Here is a 25592-nt window from a genome sequence, read left to right as displayed (position 1 = left end):
TCTTCACATTGCGTCTTGGAGTATGCCACCGTTGTCTGAGAGTGATGTTTGTCAGATATTCCTTCCTCCATCTACTCCAAAATTGCTCTGTCAGATATTGAACTCTGCGCCACCTTTTTCTTCCATACAGGTCTTCTTGCACAAATTTCCCTGGTGGAGGCAGAGGAACAGAGGATTTCATGGTGAGTAAATGGTTTGGGGTAAGTGGTTCTAACCCCTTGGGATCATTGATTGTATCTGTGGTGAGTGGGCGGCTATTAATGATCGACATAGCTTCATAAAAGAAAGTTCTCAAGGAAGCATCATCCAATCTTCCAGAGCTTTCCGAAAGAGCCCAGCTTAGAACGCTCCTAATTGTTCTGATCTGCCTTTCCCACACGCCTCCCATGTGACTGGCATCAGGTACTTCATTCCATAATTCGCGCAGCCAGGTGAGGATGCTGCCCCGAAAAGATGGACTTTCATGCGATACTCCTTTGGCTCTAAATTTGTATCGCCGTTTTCCCACCAAAGGAACCGCAAGAAATCTCTGTCTTCCTGGCTCACATGGAATCTGTGGAACATCCTTTCTACATCACAAATAACTGTAACTGGATGTTTGCGAAACCTGCAGAGTACCCCTGTAAGCCCATTAGTGAGATCAGGTCCAGTTAGCAAGTGATCATTTAAAGCAGTGCCGTCATACTTGGCAGAGCAGTCGAACACAACTCTAATCTTCTCTGGCTTTCTAGGGTGGTACACCCCTTGGTGGGGAATATACCAGACGTTTCCTGCCTTAGGTTGATGTTCAGCTCTCTCCGCATCACCATCATTGACGACACTTTCCATAAATGTAACATAGTCACTCTTGAATTTGGGGTTTTTCTCAAATTTTCCTTTCAAACGTTTCAGCCGCACAAGAGCCAGCCGCTTATTTTCAGGTAATTGTGGGCGTGTCTTGAAGGGGAGTGGCATCTGCAGGTGTCCCTCTGTATTCTGGTGAATTTTTTCATTCAGCAATTGCATGAACTGTATATCGTCTTGCGATATGGTCTTTTCCTTTGGGTTGGTATCTCTAAAGTCTGATTCAAGGGCTCTGATGACAGCTACAGGAGTCAGTATTGGAAGTTCCTTAACAGATACACGGTGACACAGACCTGTGACTTCTGTCGATTTTACAACCTGTAGCGAACTCCCAACAATACTCCAACCCAGGTCAGTCCTGATGGCATACGGCTCATTATCACCTCCTGTGATGACTTGTCGAGGCACTAAAGCTCTTGAGCAGTCATAACCTATTAGAAGTCCAACCTTACAATCCAACAGCTCTGGTATTTCCTGTGCTATTTTATTCAGATGTAGCCACCTTCTTGCAGTTTCAGAGGTAGGAATGTGGGAACGTTCAAGTGGGATGAAATCTCTGGTATAGGAAGGTGGCAAATTAATTAAGCTATGAGAGGAAAAACCCCTTACTCTGAGCCCGCTAACTCTTCCACTTTGAACGACAGAATCCTTTCCCATCATTGTAGTAAGCTTTAACTTGACAGGCTCTGAAACTTTCTCCATCCTCTCACATACCTCTTGATCTACAAAGGTGTTGCTACTCTGGGTATCTTGTAGGGCATAAACTAAAATCTCTCTTTCAGGATTGTCAATTGAAGAAATCCATACAGGCACAATCATTGATGTGCTCCCACCATTAGCACTGTCTACGCAACAGGAAAGGGAAGATGTGTTTTCTTCTGTTTGCACAACATGAGAACGTGCTGAAGAAGAAGGACGGTCTTCATGAAGTGGTGTTGGATGATGTTTCTTGCATATATTACAAGTAGCTTTACTCCTGCAATCCTTTGAATTGTGTCCTTTCCTAAGACAGCCAAAGCACAGGTTATTGTCAAATATGAACTTTCTCTTGTCCTCCAAAGACTTACTAGCAAACGTTTGACATTTGTAGATGGAGTGATTTTCCCCACAACACCTGCAAGTGACTTGGTATGAAGGACTAGGAGCTGCGCTTACTTTATGGGGTCTGTTTGAAAACACTGTGTCGCTTCCCTCAACACTGTATGTTTTCGGCACTGTGCTTGATTTGTCTGATGCTTCCACATTTGTGATGAATGCATTTGCCTTTGAACGCTTAACTTCTCTAGATGGCCTTTCTTCAGAGAGCTTCAAAGCGTGCAAGGATGTTACAGGGTTGCAGGCTATTTCTGCTTCTTGGGCCAGAAATTCAGCAAACTCCTTGAAATTAGGATATTCTTCTGCTTCTCTCAACTGCATTGTAACATGGCGATTCCAACGAGACGTCACCCAATCAGGAAGTTTTTGTAGCATTTTTCGATTCTCTTCACAGTCATTTAACACCTGAAGCCCTTTGACGTGTGGCATGGCATTGCTGCAGGCAGTCAGAAAGTCACTTAACTCTCTCAGTTTAACTGATTCTCTTGAACCAATCTTCGGCCAGTTATTCAGTTTTTCTCTAAAAGCACGCTGAATTACAAATGAATGGCTGTACCTAGAATTCAATGCTTCCCATGCTTGATCATAGGCTTCATTGTCCTTTCTGTAGAAGCTGCCTTCCAATACAGATCGTGCCTCACCGCTGACATATTTTTGTAAATAGAACAACTTATCAGCTGAATTTGTACATCGCTGTTCTATCAATGCCTTGAAACTTGTTCTCCACTCTAAGAACTTAAGTGGGTCTCCTGAGAAAACTGAGGGCTCTGGTGCCGGAAGTCTGCTGAGAACCATTGTGTCGTGTAGAGCTTGTACTACTGAGGCGGCTTCTCTATCAGAATGGGTTGTTTTTTCCTCTTTAATCTCATTAAAAGATACTGGAGGACAATTAACTACCTCCTTGCGTGCTGTTCTGCTTTCGTTCTTGGACTCATCCGAGTCAGCTTCAGAGTATGCTTTGAGCTTTGCGGCTATTACTTGAAGATCTCGCTCATTTTCCAATCTTTTAAGTTCTCGTCTTTGTACAGCAATAGCCTCCTCCATCTTTATTTCTGCCTGCTTTGCAGCCAACTGTGCGGCAAACTCTGCTCTTTTTGCGGAGATGCTTTGCTGTTCGGATGAGCAGCTTGAACGGTGACTACGAATAGAAGACTTGGAGCTTGTCGCTGAAAATATTGACTTAGCATACTCTTTGTCAAGCACCATACGAATTCTGGCATCTTCTGCACTAGCATCAAATTCCTCTTGCCCCACTTCACTCATACGTACTTTCATCAGCCCCATCAAATCTGCTGTAACTGCTGTGCAGGAATCAATTTTTCTTCTAATCTGAGTTGAAGGTACTGCTTGAGATCGTATAAGTTCATACACATTTTTCACTTGAGTTTCCAGCCCTTCAACACTATCCATCATGTCACCCAAGTCTTGATCAGAGCACTCATCCCTCAGTTTGGTACGTACAGCTCTTACTTGCTCTTTCCAGCTTTCATACAACTTAATGAATTTACTCTCCTTCTGAGAAATTTCTTGCTGCTTAAGCTCTTGCATTTTTGGAGTTAATTTTCTCTCTCGTGAAGATTTCCTGGGTTCATCTCCTTTTGAAGTGGTAGCAGTAGGTTTTGCTATTTGAAGTGACTGTATTTTAACCTGAATATCAGCTATGAGTGACTCTAATTTTTCCTTTTCAGCATCATCAGTTTGAATTTTTAACTGTTCAATTAAGCTACTCAACTCTGCTTTAAGGAACTCAGTTTGCTCACTTGATTCATCATATTGAGATTTTTCTCCATGAACTGACATTGCAAAGGTTTTTAGCAAAACACTTTTGTGTTACTTAACTATTCTCTGATATGAAAAACCTTTCAAAAATTATTCACCACTACGTCCATTGTAAAGCATTCACACCAATTGAGCTGTAAAGATTAAACAAAATGCAAATAATTTATCTTTACTTTGTACCTTTTTTAGTCCATAAAGATGTAAGAGCAGCACAGTCTAATCATCAGCTGTAAATTGCAGAGCAACACTCTTCAGCTTGTCGCAGCGATGGAGTAAACAAACACTGTTCTCTGAAGCCTGTTCAAAAGATACTTGCAAAACTGGAGTCTACGCTGTTACATCTCGCCCTCTACTGGTCGGGTCGCGGTACTTCCTTTGCGGTGACAACTAACGGCAAGCCTCGTCTCTGACGCATTCTCTCCACGCTATCGTGCTTTGTTTCCGTATCTGCCGTCTCTTCTGTACGCGAATGCCCCACGATCTCGTTTCCTCTTCTCATCCAGCCGATGCCGTTCCACTCTTTGAGCCGTCCGGCTGTAATGGCGTTACGTTTTCACTATAGCTGCACTGGTCTGACGAAATAAAGGCCACGCTTCATACAGATGTCTTTGTCGTTTATTTCGTACATATCTCTCTCTCTCTCTCTTCAGTTGACACCATAGACACCGTGAAAACTACAAAAAATGAAAACATATATTCAAAATATGCATTTCTCAGTCCTTTGCAAGTTTCTCGTGCCAATGTCCCATGATATGAAAGTGAATCACAAAAGAAATATGACGAATCCAATCAACATCATGAAAAACACATCACATCATGCATGTAGAATAATATAAACATTATGAAATATATATAAAGGTAAATTACCGTGTGCGCCTCTCAAACCATGCAGATTAAGCAACTCTTTTCAGACCACATGTCATTTCTCTGCATTCATGTTCGTTCTGACCCAAAGTGACGCAGAACCGCTACAAACTGAACCGGGTCATGTGACATCACGTTTTCTACGTAAATCCTCCTTAAAGAACCCCTAACTTTAAAACGCCTAAGGCATTTTACATACATTTTAAATATCCGCTTCTGAATATCACAATTGTATTTAAATGAACTCAAATTTACATCAATTTATAAAAAGAAACAAATACACATCTCAACAAATACTTGTCCTTAGACAGTTACACAGCCTAAATGGTCCACTTTGGAAAACGTGTAGATGTCACGGTTTAACTGATAGTGATAGTTTAAACTCAAAACCATAAATAGGGCTATACTGCCCTCTTGTGTCAAATTATATTTCTATATTTATTTTTCCAACACATAAAACCTAAGCCGCAATAAAACCCATCCAGTACTCGGTACACCCTTGAACTCAACAGACTCAGTGGCGCAGTTGATAAAGTACTGGGCTTTAATCAAGAAAACCTGAATTCAAATCCCATTCTTGCTTACGTTAAATTGTTGTGATTATATCAAACAAAATGGCCAAAACAACATTTCTAGTGGCCAAAACAACATTTCTCCAACCCGGTATCACGACAAGACATGAAATAATCACGTTGGTCCACTTTGGAAAACGTGTAGATGTCACGGTTTACCCCTCAAAAGTGAAACTTACATTTAAACTGAAACTTAAACTTACCATAACGACCTATTGGGTTTTAATAAAATAAATAGAGAAAAATGGAATTTTGTTTTATTTACGATCACTGAGAAATGTTCTATTATTTAAAATGCAAAAAAAAAAACATTTATTATTTTCAAGGTGAAAATGATTCATGTGCCTTGATCCACGCCGAAGAAAACGTAAGGGCTATACTGCCCTCTGCCCTTAGATAAATGTGTCTGGAGAGAGATACGCATGCATGGTTTTGGGAAGTCCAATGGGTGGAAGAAAAAAGTGTCTATCATACTGGCAGTCAGATGAGGAGTTCTCGGCTGACATCTGGTGGTGGATTTTTATTTATTTATTTATTTTTTGGCGTTGTTACAATCATGGTTTAAATATCTCTTTGAGATTTGTGGGAATTATCCAAATATGACTGAAAACCACTACAGGCAAATATAACTACGAAAATACTGTAAATGCTGTAAATCATTGATAAGCTTTTGATTCATAGCCTATGGCGCCTAGTAGTGTTCTGCAGTCCTCTACTGCCACCTACTGATGAAAGGTTTCAGTCTGAAGACTTTCATTGGGAAAGATGGTAGAAGGGTCCTAGGCTACAACAACATGTAAAAATGTCGGCATGCAAAGTATTTAGATAATGCCATACCAAACATTTGTGTGCAATGCCTCTGTTCGGTCATTGTAAGATTATAAAATTCCAATTGTATCAAGTACAGAGGAACACACGGTCTTGTGGACCCTGTGGGACCCTGCAGATGTCTGGATTGATCTTCAGAAAGTTCGAGACACTTCTTATTTTAGTTTGACATAAAATAAAAATATAAAGTGAATGTTGGCAAGTGAAAGCTAACAAGTGAAAGAAAAGCTTCACTTTTCCTGACTCATTTGTAGATTTTATTTCAGCCGTTTAACTGGCTGAATAATTCTAGCTTCTATTAAAATAAGAAAAGCTAGTGCATGAGTTTTGGTAAAAATTCAGATATAATCATGAAGATCTACTGATTGATTATTAGGCCTAGATGTAGACCGGTTTCACACTGACAGGACTTAGTCGCCAAATTGGAAAAACGCATCGGTAAAACTAATAAAGGTAATGCCAATTAAGCCAGGGTAATGCCATAGTTAAGTTTGTGAATTTAAGTGGCTTTTATAAATGTGCCTTAGAAAAAAAGAAGAAAAAAACATGAGTGGTGTGAATCTTGATATAAAACAATGGCACTCAAACATGCATTTTAGCTTTTAAACCTGGGTTTTGAGACCGGTGGTTGCATGACTCTACTCAACTCAAAACAGTGTGAAGTTGTGAAGTGACTGTGTGTGACTTTCGTGTGGACAAAGGGTAGTTTATTTTGGCATGTTCATATCGGATTACTGTAAAGCTGGGAGATCAGCGCTTTGCTTCCTCATACCATCAGACCAGCGGCGACGGAGCGGACACGACTCCTCGTCCTGCTTCTTCATTTTTCCCCCTTTTAAAGGTGAAATGTGGGCATTTTAGAATAAAACACGTTTTAAATGGCTATTGCAATGGATTGTGAATAACCGCGGCGTTGGTGAGATTGAAGGATCCATCTGTTAAGCTAATGTTCGAGTTTTCTAAAATCACAAAAGTGTTTCTTTCTCAGAGTCCAGCGACATTGAAAAGTAGCCTATTATGTAGCGTATTCTGGTGACAAAACCTAATTATTAAAACGGAAACTGTGGCCGTGATTTATTGAACTTTAAACTTCTAAGTGCGTTTAAATCAGGTTGTTATGTTGATTTTGTATTCTGATCCCGACAGTATGTTTAGGATTGTGGGAGTGGTCGGGATTAGGGGGTGGGGTTAAGCGTGTCAATCTCCTCCCATTTAGAGCATTTGTTTGTTTTTATTACATAGTATATTTATATTTAAGTATTTATTATAAGTAATTTACCCTTGCACATCATTATTAAAATTTGTATTTATTTTTAATTCCTGTGCCCTTGTGACAAACGCATGGAAATTATCCAACATACAGTATTTAATTAATTTAACGATTTTAAACAAGCTGCATTGTTTTGTATTTTCATATTTTTTTTTCCATTGTTTCCCTTTTATATTCAATGATGGTCATTTTTGAAGACACATCAATCAAGCTAAACCAGAACAACATGCAAAGAATATCAATCTTTTGTAAATCTTTTACAGGGAAAATTTGTGAATTATTTATAACTGAGGTATAGCCTACAAACGATTAAATTTGATTATTTTATTTATAGCCTATAATGATTCTAAATTGGACTGTTGTGGAAAAAGGGACACTGAGATAAATTAAGAGTGTTAAATATTTTATTTGTGCTTTTGAGAAGTAACAGAAACCAACTGAATGTTGTAAATAAACACCATCCGAGGAGTTGCGACATTGCAGATGTGTCCTGCTTCTTCATTTTCTCCTCTCCTTTCAAGGGAAAATCTCATCTGTTTGCTCGGTCTTCTGAACAGGACCTGCAATATCTGCTGTGACATCCTTGAAGCTCAACAGAACTTATCTTTCATTCATTACGTCGTTGTGAACAAACATCTTGAAGAATGAGAAGCCTGATGTTTCTGATGGTCCTGGTTCTCTTCTGCTCTGTGCCGATGACTTCAAGCGGTGAGGACTCTTTCAATGTTAATTAAGATCAAATTAATTGCTTCCAGTTTTTTAAATAGAATGTTTAGTTTCATTTGTCGCATTAGGTTATTTAAAAATATTGATATAGCAACTAATTGAAAACTTTGTCTTATTTTTTGCCTGGTCATGTGTAGATTTGTGATATATTTGTCTCCATATTCCAGCTCCCCTAGCAGGTAATGTGGCAAAATGCTGTATGAAGTTCAGTAATGTGAAGATTCCTGTGAAACAGGTGAAGTCTTACTACTGGACCAGCAGCGAATGTCCAAAACCAGCCATTGTGTGAGTGTCATCTTAAACATTATTTCATTATCAAACTGCAAAGTCAATCTGAATGAGACACTCCATTAAAGAAACACTCTGATCTAAATCTTGTTTTGTCCTTTCCCCATCAGGTTTCAGTCATTTAAAGGTAAAGAGTTTTGTGTAGATCCAGAGACAACCTGGGTGAACGGCTATGTTGATAATGTGGACAAGAGAACAGCTGCTGCAACAACAACACGAACAACAACAACAACAACACCAATAACAACAACAACAAGTGGTGAGGACTCTTTGAATGTTAATTAAGATAAAATGAATTGTTTTCAGATGATTTATGTCAGGTTAGTTTGATTTGTTGCATTAGGTGATTTAAAAATAAAGCAAATTTATAATAAGTTAGTAACAAAAGTACTTTAAAACTTTTGTCTTCTTTTTCATTTTCTTTTCTTTTTTTGTGTGTATATTTCTGATAGCTCTATTTGTCTCCATATTTCAGCTCCCTCTCCAAGTGATGTGGCAAACTGCTGTATGGAGTTCAGTAATGTGAAGATTCCTGTGAAACAGGTGAAGTCTTACTACTTGACCAGCAGCGACTTTCCTAGACCAGCCATTGTGTGAGTGTCATCTTAGACATTATTTCATTTTCAAATTGTAAAGTCAATCTGAATGACAAACTCCATTAAAGAAACACTCTGATCTAAATCTTGTTTTGTCCTTTCCCCCGCAGGTTTCAGACATATGCAGGTAAAGAGTTCTGTATAGATCTAGATTCCTGGATTAACGGCATGTTGATAATGTGGACAAGAGAACAAGAGTCTAAAACACAAGAGTCTATCATTTATTCCAAACATTTTGAAAATCAACATTTTATTTAAATTTGAGTCTATATATCTGGTGGATGTTAAGAAACAAAGTAGTAATTGTAGATTAATTTGTAAGTTCAGGCTAACATTAATTGTCTAAAACTGACTAAGAAATCTGTTTAAACAACATATTACCTTTGTGTATGTACTAAAATAATACATACTTGATATTAATAGCATTAATGAAATATCTTATAGATATCTTAGATATATTGATATATTGTGTCCTTCTTGGTACTGTTCTGCAGTCTTTTAATGTCATTTAGTGATGGAAGTTTTTAGTCTGATTTATAGAACTAGGCTACTTTATTATGTAAAGTTTTCTCAAAATATGATAGACAATAAAACAATACTAAAATGGTTGCACTTTATTTTGGAGTATATGCACTTACCTAAGAAATTACTAATATAAGGTAACTACATGGTTATAGTTATTCATAGGTGTAGTCTCTACATTAGTAGTAGTATATATACTGTACAAATAATCAGTTATTCATTCATTGTCACTGTAATAAACACAATTATTATTGTTTAGGAGTAGAGTAATAATTGGTAGAGCAAGGCAAGTCTTTATGCTCTATTGTTCATTAGTTTTTACCATATTTCACTTATTGTAGAAATGTGGGGAAATAATTACATAACACCAGTTCAGACCATTTTTACATGAAGAGAGCTTTAAGGATCATTCATGGGGCAGGTTGTACGGAATATACCAATTTATTTTTTATGAAGTCCAAATTAGGGCAAAATAGGGTGCAGATTTACCTCAACATGTAAGTTATTTACTCGGAGAGAAGGAGGGTATGTGTTGAGAGTAAAACTAAATTTCATATTACCATTGGTATATAGTAGGAAGGAAAGTTTTTGTGTTTCCATACAAGGGGTGAACCTGTGGAACAACTTGAATGAGAAGCTTAAGGAATGCCAAAATATAAAACAATTCAGGAAAAGATTTAAAGAAATTATTTCTGAACGTTATAAAAATGAGGGAAAATTAGTTGGTTAAGCTAGAAATTTTGTTGTTAGAATATTGTAAAAATCTATGAAAATATAGCCTATGTGCTTGTGTTTTTGGAAAAAGTGGATAACAAAGGAAGTAAATTAATGACTTAAGAGTTTGAAAGAGGGGGTTGGAATCAATAAGTGATAAACTTCATCCCATTCCCTTTCAAGCAGCGGTGAATTATTATTTGTTTGATCATCAGTGTTCTTTCGATTATTGTCTTATACATATTGTACACTTTTTCATTATATGCTTGAAACAAAAAATAAATAAATACATAATTTGCTTATGTAAAGAGTTATATCATGTTTTTTATGCTTTGTTAACTTATTAACTATAAATAGTTCTCAGTTTAGGTCACTGAAAATTAGGGATGCACCGATCCACATTTTTTCACTTCCGATCCGATCCCGATACCTGACTTTGGATATCGGCCGATACCGATACTTTTCCGATACCAGAGCTGTGTTTGCTTTGATAGTATTTATCATTATTGTTGATTTTATATGATGCTGAAATAAACTCCTCTCTACAGGCAAGGATGATATGTACGTATGTATGTCAATATATATATATATAAATATATATATATTAAACAATAGATAGACAATTAAACAAAGATGCACATTATACAGGCCTACAGTGCTTTAATTTCAGGAAGGTCTACAAACATAGGCTATTCAGGTATGGTCTTAAAAAGAATTATAATAAAGTAATCAAAAGTAAAATAGCACTGCAAAGTTTATCATAGATAGATTTATGCTTATTAAAGCTGAAGTAATTCATTCAAGAGCTGTGAGTGATTTTCTCTTTGCCTTTGGTTGTTTGATTCTCAGTAATGTCGCAATCGTCACATTTATACTGCTGCCCCTTTAAGAACGAGTTCAGATTTCATAGTCTACTGATGCACCATATTTTCTCCCAAATATTTCCAGAACTACGTTCATTTTAGACATAATACATTGTTTAAGTGTTAATCTCCAAGTCGGTCGGTTTGACATTTTTGTGCAGGCTACATTTGATCGTTTAGACGCGCATATGAAGCCCAGAGTATAATTTGCTTGTCTTGTTGCGGTCTGTTTCGGAGCGCGCCGCACTGGGAACAGCATCTCTTGCGCAAATTTTGTGCTTTTAATAGCTCTTTTTATTATTAAAAGCGTCCCGCAATTTAGTAACAGCAGAGACTGCATTTTACTACAATCATCGATCGTGCTGATTCTGTCTTAAAGTTTGAGTTTTAGGGAGAAATGACAGTGCACCGCCGCGATGGGAAGGAAGTTGGCTAGACAGAATGCGGCTATTGTTTTTAATGTTTTTTTTTTTTTTTACCTCAATATATTCTTTAATATTTGGAAATCAGACTAATATCACAGATCTAAAGTGTAACCAGGCTACGTTTACTCTGTCGTCACTCATTACTCCGGGCTGTCATGTTGTGCTTGCTGTTGCACCGCGTGAGAGATCTCTTTCTCTTCTGGACTGCGAATTGCAAACATGCATCAAATAGTTTAATTAATACGGCTTTGCAAACATTGCACTTTGCTGTCTTGCTCTGCACTGCAGCGGTGTTTCCAATTCCACCATATGATTTCCACACAGCGAACATGTTATAGCTCATGCTATCCTGCTAGCTGGCTGCAAACTGCGGAATGGATTTCCTGAGCGGGGGTGTGTCTCATTGAGCCCTATGTTTTACAGTCACTGATTGAGCTGCACCTCCGTTCAGGGTATCCATTCCACAGTTTGCAGCCAGCTATAGCAGACTAGCAGGCCCGGCGGGAATCATTTCAGCAGACAACGTTAAAGCGCAGACATGGATCATAAATATCGGATTTCTCCGCAGGTTGGATCGGAAAAATCCGATACGTGAATTATGCTGGTATCGGTCCCGATACCGATACTGGATCGGATCGGCCCCATCCCTACTGAAAATGGGAAGGTGTCAATAATGAAGTGCTTTAACAAACCTTTATTTTTGCATTTAGTGTTAAGTATATTAAAATAAATTTCCTTAAAATAATAATAATATCTAATGACATTAATGGTTTAAAGCACTTAATTAATGACAGTTTCCATGACCAAATCTAAAGGGAGAACTATTTAGTCCTAATAACCAATTAACAAGTCCTTTATAAGTTAAACAATGAAAATATTGTTAATTCTAGTGACAATGAATAAAGAACTCACTATTTGTATATTGCCTTTTATACATTAACAATGTAGAGACTACAATATATTAATTACGAATTAACTATAAACTAATAGTTTGTTAATGATTTTTACTTCATTACTGTTACAGAAGTTTCTATGGACACAAATTTAAAGCATCCTGTGGATCTCTTCACACCTTTTTTCTCTTTTTTGTCAATACAAAACAAGCTTCCTCTTTTCATGTCATTTGTATATTTATACATAGCATATTTCAGTTCTGTGAAATGTGTTGCTTCTCTATTAGACTATGAAAAGTCACCAAACAATAGTTTGGTGCTAACTGAGTTTAACAATAGTGGATTTAGTAGCTTTAATCAAACACCTTTATTCAGATTCAGATTTGATCATAAATCCTTTAGATTTAGTAGTCTACATTTAATGATGAGCAAGGCCTGAAAAGAGGAAGCCGTGTGTTGTTTTCCTGAAACACGTTTTCAGTGAATTTGAAAAAAAAAGTGCCTTCCAAATTCTTACATTAAAGACACAGCAGAAAAAGGATGTACTCACATCTGACAATATTGTTTCTCAGAAATGTATTTACATGAATGTCTTTGTGAAGAATTGCTCTCATACCATGTATATAAGAAGGAGCTCAGGCGTTATTCTGGACACATCTGATCTAAGATCTTCCAGATCTACTAGACTCTTCTGTCGTTGTGAACAAACATCTTGAAGAATGAGAAGCCTGATGTTTCTGATGGTCCTGGTTCTCGTCTGCTCTGTGCCGATGACTTTAAGCGGTGAGGACTCTTTCAATAATTATTAAGATAAAATTAATTGTTTAAGATGATTTTTGTCAGGTTAGTTTGATTTATTGCATTCGGTGAAAATATAAAAATATAGCAACTAACAGGAGTAATTGGCAACTTTTATTTTATTTTTTTGCCTGGTCATGTGAAGATTTGTGATAGTCATATTTGTCGTTATATTTCAGCGCCCAGTGCAATTGGTGTGGCACATTCAAACTGCTGTATGGAGTTCAGTATTGTGAAGATTCCTGTGAAACAGGTGAAGTCTTATTACTGGACCAGCAGCGAATGTACCAGACCAGCCATTGTGTGAGTGTCATCTTGGACATTATTTCATTTTAACTGCAAAGTTCATCTGCATGAGACACTCCATTAAAAATGTTGATCTAAACTAATCTTGTTTTGTCCTTTCCCCATCAGGTTTGTGACATTTAAAGGGAAAGAGTTTTGTGTAGATCCAGAGACCACCTGGGTGAACGGCCATGTTGATAAAGTGGACAAGAGAACAAGAGTCTAAAACAAACAAACTATCCTCTTTCTATGTGAACTGAGCATTTCATACTGTTGTGCTGATGTGTATATAAAACTATTTTATTTACAGAATAATTTATGTGATTGCATTGTTGTTTTAATAAAAAATGAATGATAATTTCTATTGTCATGCAGTATTGTTTTTATCCACTATTGCACACATTTTAAATTACATTTTTTTTAATTTAAATTGTATATCTGGTGGATCTACATAGATGTTAAGAAAAAGAATATTTATTAAGTTTCTTATAGGATGACATAAATTGTCAACTGACAATTGTTCACAAAAATTATTCACAAAAAAAAACAAATGTTCAAACAACACATTTCCCTTGTAAGTACTAAAATACGATATACTTGATATGAACATAATTAACAAAATGAAATATCTTCAGTAGATGTACCTTCCTGCTGTTCTGCAGTCTTTTACTTCCAATTTGTGGTCGAATGTTGTAGTCTGATACGCTTTCAATGAGAAAGATTTCTTAAAATATTATAAATAATAATAAAACCACATTAAAAATCTTGTCAACTGTTGCTGAAACCAAACACTGATTACAATTTGTTATGAACTGTTTGCTATAATTGCATCCTAAAACAAAAATCAGGAAAGAAAGAAATACAGGAATCTTCTAGATAGCACACGTTCTTCCCCAAGATGCCTGTTAAAGAGCGCTTCATCTGGAAAACCTCTGCTGCTGTGTACAAATATCTGAGAAACGTCTTTAAGATGTCAGTTTTACATTCTAAATCATAAACATATTAAAGACGTTTTCTAAATGTCTATTTAACATCTGACAGGAATCGTCCTTGAGATGTTCAGATAAGCAGATGTAAACATGCACATCAAATAGACATCTGATCCTGTAGATCTCTGGGTGGATCTTCAGACATTTCCAGAGACTCTCCTTCTTTCTTCTTTTAGTCAGAAAAGGATTAATGAATGTCTGAATAAAAATACAATTTTAAAGTGAATGTTTAACTCGGAGGTAAACTACACCTACTTTTCTAAATGTGAATAAAAGAAAAACTACCCTTTTCTTGTTATTACATTTGCATATTTTAGTTCTGTGAAGCAGTTTAACTGTTGCTTCTGTATTATACAATAATGAATTTAGTAACTTTAATCAGACACCTGATCTAGTTATTCAGGGTCTTTGTGGTTACTTTGCAAGTAAGGTGGTCAAGGTTTAGCATCTAATACTTGGTGATAGCAAAATTCAGATTTGATCATAAACTCCTCAGATTTAATACGTTTAAAACGGTGTTGACATGGATTTTTTTTTACTGTAATACATTAGGTTCACTTATAATGTCAATAACATTGACATTATAACGACTGTCATTTACAGGCAAAGCGATGTGAAATAATTTGATGTAGTTGCTGTCAGATCCAGTACAGTTGCTGCTTCATATCTCAACAAAATGTTCTTGTGAACTTTCTACACCATGCGTTGTTTACAAAACAAAATGCCCCAAACAAACATATAACCCTTCATCCAGAACCATCCACTTGTTTCCGACACTGGGATCCTTCTGAAGTCTGTAAACAGACGCAAAAGTTGCAAATGCTTTTCCCCGTGTGATGTCACAGATCCCATATGGAGCATGGTTAAATAAAAGCTTTTTTTTTACTGAGGATGATGCTCTAAGCTCTAAAACTTGCAGGATTTTTTTTTTCATGGTACAAAGACCTTTTGTATGTAAAAAATTAATTTCTCGTGTAATGGGCCATTTAATGCTGAGCACAGCAGACTTGAAAAGAGGAAGTCGTGTTGTTTTCCTGAAACACGTTTTCAGTGAATCTGAAAGAAAAGTACCTTCCACTTTTTTACATGAACAACAAAGCAGAAAAGGGATGAAGTAAAGGAAGAGATGATATTGTTACTCAGAAATGTATGTAGAATTGCTTTCCTACCATGTATATAAGAAGGAGCTCAGGCGTTATTCTGGACACACCTGATCTGAGATCTTCCAGATCTACTAGACTCTTTCTGTCGTCGTGAACAAACATCTTGAAGAATGAGAAGCCTGATGTTTCCGATGGTCCTGGTTCTCGTCTGCTTTGTGCCGATGACTTCAAGCGGTGAGGACTCTTTGAATTTTAATTAAGATAAAATTAATTGTTTTCAGATGATTTTTGTCAGGTTTAGTTTCATTTGTTCCATTAGGTGATTTGAAAATATAGCAACTTTGTAATAAGTTAATAACAAATGTAATTGAAAACTTTTGTCTTTTTTTTCATATTTGTGATAGCCCTATTTGTCTTCACATTTCAGCTCCCCTCGCATTAAATGTAGCAAAATGCTGTATGAAGTTCAATAATGTGAAGATTCCTGTGAAACAGGTGAAGTCTTACTACTGGACCAGCAGCGAATGTCCAAAACCAGCCATTGTGTGAGTGTCATCTTAGACATTATTTCATTTTCAAACTGCAAAGTCAATCTGAATGACAAACTCCATCAAAAAACTTTGATATAAATCTTATTTGGTCCTTTTTCCCCATCAGGTTTCAGACATTTAAAGGTAAAGAGTTCTGTATAGATCCAGAGACCACCTGGGTGAACCACCATGTTGATAATGTGGACAAGAGAACTCCTGCTGCAACAACAACAACAACAACAACAACACCAATAACAACAACTGCTGCAACATCTTCTGCTGCATCAACTGCTACACAGCAAAGACTTGCAACCCAACAGTCTAAAACAAGCTACACTGTTTCTTCTTGAACTTTACACTGTAAACATAATGGTATATCTGACTATTTCTGATGTGTATATGAAAATACTTTTTTAATAAACTATAAATTATTATAATGTTTTGATGTTTTTAATGCAATCATGGTACTTATTTTATTTTTAGTATGGGTAATACAAAACAGTCTAGTGTAGCCTATATAACGTGATGTGACGTAATTACTCAATACATACTAGCCGAGACTCCTTCTTTATGTGTACAGATGTGACGTGATTACGCAAAGACATGATCAAATCTCCCGTTGAAATCCACCAGTTCTACTGGAATTAAAAACATTATCACAAGAGTACAAGCAGATATTTTGAACACTGGCTGGTTATGTATTTTCTCAAATATGTATTTTGGATCATTTTTAACCCTAAAAAAAGCTACGGACTGCAGCTTTAAATTATTTAGATTTAGGTTCACAGACAAACTATAAAAGTACTGTCTTTCTTTGAGTTGGTACTTTGAAAGATATGTCTGTCTTCATCCACAGTCTACTGTCTGCACTAGTAGGCCTCAAGTATTTTAGTTTGAAAAGATACCAGATGCTCTCTGTGTGCTTACTTGGCCTCGTAAATATATAAAATTAACTGTATACTGCACTTATACTGCATTCATATCAGCCAGGAGCCAGCAGCTTCTATAGATAACAGTGACATACAGTAGCAATACCTCACAACATATAAATCATTTATCAATATGAGACTGAAAATGTATCATTTACAGTAAATGTTTGTTAAAAATGTCAGAAATTGAACATGCATCTGTTTACTGTATTCAGTGTTGAGAGCCTCAGTGAATATAATGGGTTCTGTTTGCTTTTGAGTGACGCTCACATCCTTTTTGTCATGCAACAATACAACAAGACAAGACATGAACAATAGACAATAACGTGGGTTACCAAAAAAAATGAATATTAAACTAGCTTAAATGTTTTACAACATAGTGGATCCTGCACTACATTTCCCATCACTTTCCTCTGTTCCCACTTGACATCATTCCTGATCACACCTGCACCACATCTACTTAAGGTCTCACTATACCACTGTTCACTGTCTGGTCTCGTTCATGCGAAGAGGACTTACCCTGATATTAGTCATCTTGATTCTCCCTGTCTCATCTCTTACCACCGTCCCTGTTAGAAGACATTCCTTTCACTGCCGGCACACCACTCTCCAATCCAGTTTCCCGTTAGGGTTAAATGAATTACAAATTTAAAATGAGAAGGGTCTAATTTCAGAGTCACAAAAAAAAAAAAAAAAAAGTTTGAAAAGTCAACCCAAAATACTTTGCAATACACACAGTCCCAAATTATAAATTGTCTCTGGTGAGAAGTGGAGAACATGAGAGAAATACTGTTATTACTGTAAATTTAGCAAGTTTGATTGGTATTGTGAACAATTTTAATAGACTTCAACATCTTCAAATATTATATAATTACATTTGTTACTCTAAAAGCTTACACAAGCAGGTGAAGAAGTCTGAGCTCTAATGAGAATTGACCTAATTTTTTAGTTTGACAAGTTTCCAAGAGGACATTGATTAACTAACAGATTAGTGTTGTCAAAAAAAAAGGACCATAAAGGATAATACTGAGCACAGAAGACTTGAAAAGAGGAAGCCGTGTTGCTTTCCTGAAACACGTTTTCAATGAATCTAAAAGAAAAGTACTTTTCACTTTCTTACATGAGCGACAAAGCAGAAAAAGGATGAAGGAAAGGAAGAGGTAAAAACAACTTGCATCTGACAATATTACTCGGAAATGTATTTACATGAATGTCTTTATGAAGAATTGCTCTCCTGCCATGTATATAAGCAGGAGCTCAGGCGTTATTACGGACACACCTGATCTGAGATCTTCCAGCTCTACAAGACTCTTTCTGTCGTTGTGAACAAACATCTTTAAGAATGAGAAGCCTGATGTTTCTGATGGTCCTGGTTCTCTTCTGCTCTGTGCCGATGACTTCAAGCGGTGAGGACTCTTTCAATGTTGATTAAGATTAAATCAATTGTTTTCAGATGATTTCTGTCAGGTTTAGTTTCATTTGTTGCATTAGGTTTTTGCATGGGAATGTGTAGATTTGTGATAGCTTTATTTCTCGCCATATTCCAGCTCCCCTAGCCGGTAATGTGGCAAACTGCTGTATGGAGTTCATTAATGTGAAGATTCCTGTGAAACAGGTGAAGTCTTACTACTGGACCAGCAGCGAATGTCCCAGACCAGCCATTGTGTGAGTGTCATCTTAAACATTATTTCATTTTCAAACTGCAAAGTCAATCTGAATGAGACACTCAATTAAAGAAACACTCTGATCTAAATCTTGTTTTGTCCTTTCCCCATCAGGTTTCAGACATTAAAAGGTAAAACGTTCTGTGTAGATCCAGAGACCACCTGGGTGAACGGCCATGTTGATAAAGTGGACAAGAGAACAACTGCTGCTACAACAGCAAAGACTCAGAGCCAGTCTAAAACAAGCTACACTGTTTCTACTTGAACTTTGCATTTTATGTTGTATATCTGAGCACGATTTCTGATGTGTATATGAACATATTTTTAAAATAAGTTATGTGATTGGAGCTTTTTAATAAAATACAAATGATTATAAATATAATGTTGTGATGTTTTTAATGCTGTCTTTTTAACTAAATGGTATTTAAACATATTTTATTTTTTATTTAAAAGTCAGTAGTAAAAGTAGATGGGTAGCACAAAACAAATCTAGTAAATAAATATAAAAAATCTAGAAAATAATATAAATATTTCATACATCAAATACAACTTTATTTGTAGTTTTCACAGAAATTATTTTTGCATCCACAGTTTTACGTAGGCCTAAATATTCAGTTTAAAACAATTACAAGACGTGCTGTTCATACACTCCAAAAAATAACCTCACATTTATCACAGCTCTGCAAAGAGTTTTTCAGTCTTAAAAAGAGTTGAACTCAATATGAGACGTGTGAGGGATCAGAAGAAATTTGGGCCCGATGATCCTCTTGTTGTGATGACTGTTCCAACTATTTAAGTAGGCTACTGGCTTTTTTGAATTATTACTCTGCAAGATACATATATACTGAAAAGATGCTCTCTGTGTGCCTATTTGGAGTAAATATATATAAAAATAACTGTATCCTGCATATCCATATCAGCAAGCTGCTTCTAGACAACAGTGACAAAGCAATGCGTCATAACATACAAAAAAATGTAGGCTGTATGACTGTAAATGTACAAAAAACAAAAAAAACAAAAAAAAACATTCAAAACACTGTTTACTGTGTGTCATCCCTTCATCGTAAATCATTTTATTGCAATCTAATATGCACCATGTAATGGTAATTGGTTTGTTACTCTGAGGAAACGTTTACACGACAACACAATGTACAAAAAACGGAAATGATTTTCCTTTGCATTTTATTTTTTACAGAAAAATAATATTTCGTCATGCAGATGACAACTTTGTCAAAATGCTCCCCGTTCACACGGATCCATGAAAACAACTAAAAATGCAGTATTATACTGCCTGTACAGCAGCTGGCGATGTCGCTTTGTAAAGAAACCCTACGAGCCATGTAATACGTAATACGCATGCGCATGATGTCACCGTTTTCACACATTCACATTTTTGTACTTGACACCATGTGTTGGGTGTAACTAATTACTAAGTAATTCGTTACTGTAATTTAATTACTTTTCCTTTGAAAATGTAAAGGGATTACTCTTCATTTATCTGTAATTTAACAGTTACTTCTGATGTAATTGAGGTAGGCTAAATATTATGGATGATGGATCAATCCGATCTCACAGCGATTCATGCATTTTTTGAGGTGTCTAAATCGTACGACCGCACTCGTACAAATTCGTATGAATTATTGTAAAATATGTATGGAAAAAGTGTGAAATGTAATGAGATCAGACACAAAAAAATAGTGGGTTTAACATCAAAATATATTGTCTGATGTTAAAAAAGTATGTTTTTATAATGTAACCTTCTTCACCTTGTTCAGTTTAAGGATAATTCATGCAATTTTAGAGTATTTATTTGAAAGAATAAAAACAAATCCATGTCTATCCTTGTAGCCTATTATTCAGCTGGTTGAGATTGATATGGGATTTTGAAAGTAATTAGTAATTAAAAGTAATTAAATACTTTTTAGAGAGAGTAATTAGTACAGTAATCTAATTACATTGTTGAAGAGGTAATTAGTAACTAGTAATTAATTACTTTTTTAGAGCAACTTACCCAACACTGCTTGACACAAAGATGATAATGGATGGTATTGTTTGCAAAACTTACACTTCAAAACCAATTTTCAAAAGTTTGTGTTTTCAGGACCCCAAAACCATTGTTGTGAATATAAACAACCAAAACACAAAGTTTTCAGTTTTTAGTTGAAAATGGTGTCGTGTAAAGTATAGCCCCCGACATCATCCAATTGATGTTTAATGCTCAGTGCTTAAATTTCACCCTTAATTTGAGAGGCAGATCATGAGCAAAATATTCAGTCTGTTGCTGCAGTCTAAGACATACAGTGCAATATAATAATGCAGAGCAGCAATTTTGACAAAATGAAGCATGCAGTGAAATACATGAATGAAAGTAAATGCTGAGGAGGTGATTTTAAAACACACACACACATGATGTAACCAACGCATTCACAAGAAATCAACTTTTTTTCTTTCTTCTCATTCTGATGTTTTGTTTTTTCATATAATTTTCACAGTTATGAAGAGAAGTGCTCTAGTTAGTAAACTAGAAAAGTACAGGGGTCATAAAAGGGACATGGTGATGGAAAAAAATATGAGATGGGAGGAAAAACTATATTTAAATGCTTTTGCATTGGCTCGCAAAGGAGAAACTTTATGTTCGCTTGCAAACTACTGATGAAGAAAAAATAAATAGAAATAACACATGAACCTCTGGTGGACATCCTGTACATCTCTCTTTCTCAGAATATTTGCCCCTGCAGACAATGCTGAGTATGCCAACTTGAAGAAAGCGTTTTTTATAACACTGAGGAGAAATAAAACAGAAGTAGAAAGAGGATGAGGAACGGAAACAGCTCATATCATTGATGATACTCAGAAGTGCATTTACTTGAATATCGGTTACAGTATCCTCTCTCATACTCAGTACAATACAAAAAGTTTTTCTCAAAACATTGGCCCTTTAAAATGAAAGTGCAATCAAAATACAAAAATCTGTAATTATGTGCTCACCGACACGTTGATTTGATTTGCATTAATGAGAAATTGAAAAGGTGTTCCTATAATCCTTTAGTGTATAAGTAATGATTATGTCAGAGATCAAATTTGAACAAGGAATATCAAATTTACTAAGTAAAAATGTAAATTATAAAATAAATTAAGCATATGAAAATGATAAAAATAGATCCAAATTTTGTTTAAACCTAAAATATTTTATCTAATAGATGAAGAATGAGATCAGAATAGAGGAAGAAGAACCCAAAAGAAGTTATTTGCAGAATAAAAGGAGAGGTAGAAGAGAAGCAGAAGTGAAGAACAAAATAAGAGTAAAAAATAGATAGGCCTATGCAGGAAATGTACATCTTTCTAAACATGTGATTTGATAAGAAAAGGTCAAACTGTTGGTGTATAGGTTGGCATGACTGGTTTAATGTTACAGTTGCAAAGAGACGAAAATAGACAAGGGGCAGTTTTGACACCTTTAAGAGAATATCACATGTCGTCTGCAGAGATGGAACTGTATCTATATTTTGAGACAAATGTACATCACCAATCAAATCTAAGGGTCTAAAATGACCCACTCGATCTTACAGCAAAGAAGAGACACCAAGCATATTTCATTTGGAAATAATCAAACACATCAGAGCATATAGAAAATATATAAATGATTAAAGAAATCAATAACATCAGCAACAAGAAATATAAATGCTGATTAAATGAATAGCAATCAATGACTGGAATAGAAGAGATTAATAAGATTCATTCAAAGGACTAATTAAATAAATCAAACTCTTTAATCAATTGAATCATTTTGAATACAAACATACACCAATATTTAGGTTTACAGACAAGCTATTAAACCAGGTCGTACTGCAATACAAAACGCTTATTCGATTTTAGATTAGAAGATAAATTCTATATGAGAGGACTATCACAGATCATACCAAAAATACTTTTAGGATGAGGTCCGATTTATTTCCACATTGTGAATTTTCTGTGGATGTAGCTGATGATGATTAGAAAGCAGTCACAAACCATAATAAACTAATGCAACCTTGAGGCACTCATTATACAACAACAACAACAACAACAACAAACTTTATTTATAAAGCACTTTACAACGACCGAAGTAGACCAAAGTGCTGCACACAAGAATAGGCAAATATACAAGGACAACACATCACATGCAACATAACACAAAACAAACCACAGACTGCAAAACCATAAAAACAAAAGTCAACTCCTGGTGTTAAAAGCCAAAAAAAAAAAAAAAAAAAAAAAAAAAAATTATACAGTTCGGAGAGGAAATCTGTTGTGAGAAACACATTGAATAAGGAATGAATTTGGCTGTAAATTAATTATTTTTCTCACCAATAAATCTGGAAACTTTTATTGATACTGTACATGGTACTGTATATTTCAGAAGTGCAGCCTGTAGGAGGTCATTTGAATTTAAGTAGGGTATTTACGTGAAGTTGGAGTGACTCATATGTATTATTAGCACAGGAAGAGGGTTCAGAGACAGTGTTGTACTTAGAAAAGGCTGCGTCACTAGAATCAACATATTGGGGATTTTCTTTCAATACAGAAACTAATTCACGGTCTCTATATAAAGGAATGCTAGAAGTTCTCTCACCCTCTCATGTGGTTTATCACAACTTGAGAATGATGATCCTCCTGAAGGTTTCGTTACTGCTTCTGCTGCTGTGTTGTGCTGTGCAACTTACTTCAGCTGGTGAGTGTCTGCTTCTGACCGCTTTTTTCTCTTTCATAAGTAAAGCGTTTCAGGCTCTAGATTAAAACTTTTCCAGAGGAAACTAATTTAAACTATATTAAACTGTTTTTTTTTAGTTATCATACTGCTTAAAAACGTGTTGAATCATATTTTACTGGTGAATCATTCATTTTTTCAGGTCCTCAGGCAGTTGAGTCTGCAAACGGTGTCTGCTGCTTTGAAGAAACCCGTTCCAAAATACCACTGAGACGGCTGAAGTCTTATTACTGGACAAATAGCAGTTGCCCCCACAGTTACATTGTGTGAGTATATCCTCTCAGGTTTAGTGGTAGACTACACTTAAATTGCTAACATTTAGTATTTACTCACATGCTGATTTAATGTTTTCATCTCTGATCTGCTGTAGGTTCGTAACAACTAAGAAGATACATCGCTGTGTGAAACCTGATAATAAGTGGGTCCAGCTGTACATAAACCACATAGACAAGAAAAGTTCTTCAGATTCACCAAAATAAAACTTGAAGCTACATCTACATAGATACACATACACATGCCTGTATATGAGTGAAATTGTAAAAAAAAAAAAAAAAAACAGCAATATTGTATTGCAATAGAGTTGTATTGTATACTATTCGAATGTGTTATGTCAATAATATGGGAATAAATAACTTATTGGTCTGATATTAACTTTAAATTATTGGTATTATACTTATTAATGTTAATAAAGCTATTGCACATCAAATGTTAAGATTTCCTTTGTTTTATTGTCTATTGCTTAAGTATCTGCCTTTGTGTACCATTACTTAACAGTTTAGGTAACTTGACAGTTTTATTAGATTTTGTCAGTTAGTTTACTAGTATTTACTAAAAAAACAAAACAATTATGAACAAAACTATGAACAAAAGTTCATTAAACATTTTAACTGTAACCTAAAATACTTAAATATCCTATAATTATTATGAGTAGGACACATTACAACTATTGGAATATTTCACTAGAGGGCACATGTAGACTTTTATCATTAAACTACAGACTGATCATTTCACCAGACGTCTATATATACTGGTGGAAATGTCCGAGATTCACTGGGGCAATTCTAGTTGGGGACATATAGATCAGAGAATGTTTGGAGGCTAAATGTTTTGAGGCTAAATTCACTCCCCCCAAAACAGTCCTAGCCCAATCCCTAAATCTAACTCTATCCACAACTTATCCGTAAAAACATGAAATAGGTGATTAAGAATGGTGTAGAAGCCCCTAACCCTGGTTGTAAGCCAAAACTTAACAGTAAACCAATCCCTCAAATCTGATAGGTTGATTGGAATGTTGCTCTAATAAGAAGTTCTCACATTCACCATGCTCAATACTAGTATACTCTATTTTGATACCTGTTAACTTGGCTGATGTCTTAGTTTGAGGTGCTGTGAGGACACACACTGATATTGAAACACATTCTCATTGGCTGCATTTTCACAAAAGTTAACACCGTGCAACCACAGGCAAAGACGACCCGCTACATTCACGAGAGAAACTATAGCTTCCAAACTATTGAGAGGATAAAAAATAGACATCATTTCAATTTTCCGTTAAAAAAAATGAACTTACTAAAAAATGTTTACTCCACCCTGTAGCCTACCCTTTTCCAGCAGCTCATAAACTAGATGACATAAATAATATATATCAAGGGTAAAAGTCTGTCATCTGGTTTTTAATGTAAATACCCGCACAGTTCTCAGCCAAAGTGTTTCTAGAATTGCCAAATGTTTTAGTTATGATAAAAGGAATTCCAAGAGCATGTATTTTTACTTTCATGATCCAAACAGACGCTTAGGAATGAACAGTAGTCTGGTTCGCCAGCAGAGCACAAGGCCAATTTTAAGGCGCCTATGAAGAAGACATAAATATGCTATTTCCTGTGTGAAATGCTAGCAGCTTAATGCAATTTTAGTTTTCAACAATACCAAATTAAGAGGAAGAGGGTTCAGAGACAAATTTGTGTTAAATCAACAAGCTTCTCAAAATCTAATTCACTAGGCTATCTCTATGTCTGCTGGCAAATCACCACACATTCTTCGGTTGAGGTGTAGCCTATCATATAGCCTACCTGTGTTACGATATAGGCTACCTGTAGAATGAAGATCTTCACAAAGACGTTATTAATGTTTCTGATGCTGTGCTCTGCATCTTACCTCAGCTGGTGAGTGTCTATTTTAGGCTCCATTTTAAAATATATCATTAACTTAACATATTTTAGCTGTCTATGTGAAAATTATTCAGCGAACATAGGCTATTTCACTAGAGGGC

At 35.7% G+C, this 25592-nt stretch overlaps 5 protein-coding genes and 1 pseudogene across 6 annotated transcripts; 5 read left to right on the top strand and 1 right to left on the bottom strand.

Annotated features, from left to right (window-relative positions):
• Window positions 1-339: 339 nt before the first annotated feature.
• LOC148965063 (uncharacterized) lies at window positions 340-4901 on the bottom strand. The gene is made up of 2 exons (XM_089127636.1): window positions 4585-4901; window positions 340-4391 (listed from the first exon to the last, which is right to left on the bottom strand). The coding sequence occupies exon 2, from the start codon at window positions 3736-3738 to the stop codon at window positions 340-342; it is 3399 nt and encodes a 1132-aa protein (XP_088983762.1). The 5' UTR covers window positions 3739-4391; window positions 4585-4901.
• Window positions 4902-6734: 1833 nt separating this feature from the next.
• Window positions 6735-10543, top strand: LOC148965062 (uncharacterized; annotated as a pseudogene). Its single transcript, XR_016150677.1, has 6 exons — window positions 6735-6822; window positions 7809-7959; window positions 8145-8262; window positions 8376-8524; window positions 8741-8858; window positions 8972-10543. The product of XR_016150677.1 is annotated as an uncharacterized LOC148965062 (transcript).
• Window positions 10544-12097: 1554 nt separating this feature from the next.
• On the top strand, window positions 12098-13713 carry LOC120460200 (C-C motif chemokine 22). Its single transcript, XM_039647863.2, has 3 exons — window positions 12098-13061; window positions 13256-13379; window positions 13491-13713. The coding sequence occupies exons 1-3, from the start codon at window positions 12998-13000 to the stop codon at window positions 13585-13587; spliced, it is 285 nt and encodes a 94-aa protein (XP_039503797.2). The 5' UTR covers window positions 12098-12997; the 3' UTR covers window positions 13588-13713.
• Window positions 13714-15409: 1696 nt separating this feature from the next.
• Window positions 15410-16414, top strand: LOC120460198 (C-C motif chemokine 2). The gene is made up of 3 exons (XM_039647861.2): window positions 15410-15687; window positions 15881-15998; window positions 16111-16414. Exons 1-3 carry the CDS (start codon window positions 15624-15626, stop codon window positions 16331-16333), a joined length of 405 nt encoding a protein of 134 aa, XP_039503795.2. The 5' UTR covers window positions 15410-15623; the 3' UTR covers window positions 16334-16414.
• Window positions 16415-18167: 1753 nt separating this feature from the next.
• Window positions 18168-18948, top strand: LOC120460199 (C-C motif chemokine 4-like). Its single transcript, XM_039647862.2, has 3 exons — window positions 18168-18318; window positions 18460-18577; window positions 18691-18948. Exons 1-3 carry the CDS (start codon window positions 18255-18257, stop codon window positions 18839-18841), a joined length of 333 nt encoding a protein of 110 aa, XP_039503796.1. The 5' UTR covers window positions 18168-18254; the 3' UTR covers window positions 18842-18948.
• A 4236-nt stretch (window positions 18949-23184) lies between these two features.
• On the top strand, window positions 23185-24020 carry LOC120460388 (C-C motif chemokine 22). Its single transcript, XM_039648143.2, has 3 exons — window positions 23185-23287; window positions 23466-23589; window positions 23694-24020. The coding sequence occupies exons 1-3, from the start codon at window positions 23218-23220 to the stop codon at window positions 23800-23802; spliced, it is 303 nt and encodes a 100-aa protein (XP_039504077.2). The 5' UTR covers window positions 23185-23217; the 3' UTR covers window positions 23803-24020.
• The last annotated feature ends 1572 nt before the right edge of the window (window positions 24021-25592 follow it).

The sequence above is a fragment of the Pimephales promelas genome, chromosome 25 (assembly GCF_988280905.1).
Source record: "Pimephales promelas chromosome 25, fPimPro1.hap1.1, whole genome shotgun sequence".
Lineage (NCBI taxonomy): Eukaryota > Metazoa > Chordata > Actinopteri > Cypriniformes > Leuciscidae > Pimephales > Pimephales promelas.
The sequence above is the reverse complement of the archived record's forward strand: the minus strand, read 5'-3'. Positions and strand labels throughout refer to the sequence as shown.

Coding starts and splice junctions, on each gene's coding strand:
- LOC148965063 (XM_089127636.1), bottom strand. CDS start 3,738: ATGTCAGTTCATGGAGAAAAATCTCAATATGATGAATCAAGTGAGCAA.
- LOC120460200 (XM_039647863.2), top strand. CDS start 12,998: ATGAGAAGCCTGATGTTTCTGATGGTCCTGGTTCTCGTCTGCTCTGTG. Junction 13,062..13,255: donor TGTGCCGATGACTTTAAGCG/GTGAGGACTCTT, acceptor GTTATATTTCAG/CGCCCAGTGCAATTGGTGTG. Junction 13,380..13,490: donor TGTACCAGACCAGCCATTGT/GTGAGTGTCATC, acceptor TTTCCCCATCAG/GTTTGTGACATTTAAAGGGA.
- LOC120460198 (XM_039647861.2), top strand. CDS start 15,624: ATGAGAAGCCTGATGTTTCCGATGGTCCTGGTTCTCGTCTGCTTTGTG. Junction 15,688..15,880: donor TGTGCCGATGACTTCAAGCG/GTGAGGACTCTT, acceptor TTCACATTTCAG/CTCCCCTCGCATTAAATGTA. Junction 15,999..16,110: donor TGTCCAAAACCAGCCATTGT/GTGAGTGTCATC, acceptor TTTCCCCATCAG/GTTTCAGACATTTAAAGGTA.
- LOC120460199 (XM_039647862.2), top strand. CDS start 18,255: ATGAGAAGCCTGATGTTTCTGATGGTCCTGGTTCTCTTCTGCTCTGTG. Junction 18,319..18,459: donor TGTGCCGATGACTTCAAGCG/GTGAGGACTCTT, acceptor GCCATATTCCAG/CTCCCCTAGCCGGTAATGTG. Junction 18,578..18,690: donor TGTCCCAGACCAGCCATTGT/GTGAGTGTCATC, acceptor TTTCCCCATCAG/GTTTCAGACATTAAAAGGTA.
- LOC120460388 (XM_039648143.2), top strand. CDS start 23,218: ATGATGATCCTCCTGAAGGTTTCGTTACTGCTTCTGCTGCTGTGTTGT. Junction 23,288..23,465: donor TGTGCAACTTACTTCAGCTG/GTGAGTGTCTGC, acceptor TCATTTTTTCAG/GTCCTCAGGCAGTTGAGTCT. Junction 23,590..23,693: donor TGCCCCCACAGTTACATTGT/GTGAGTATATCC, acceptor GATCTGCTGTAG/GTTCGTAACAACTAAGAAGA.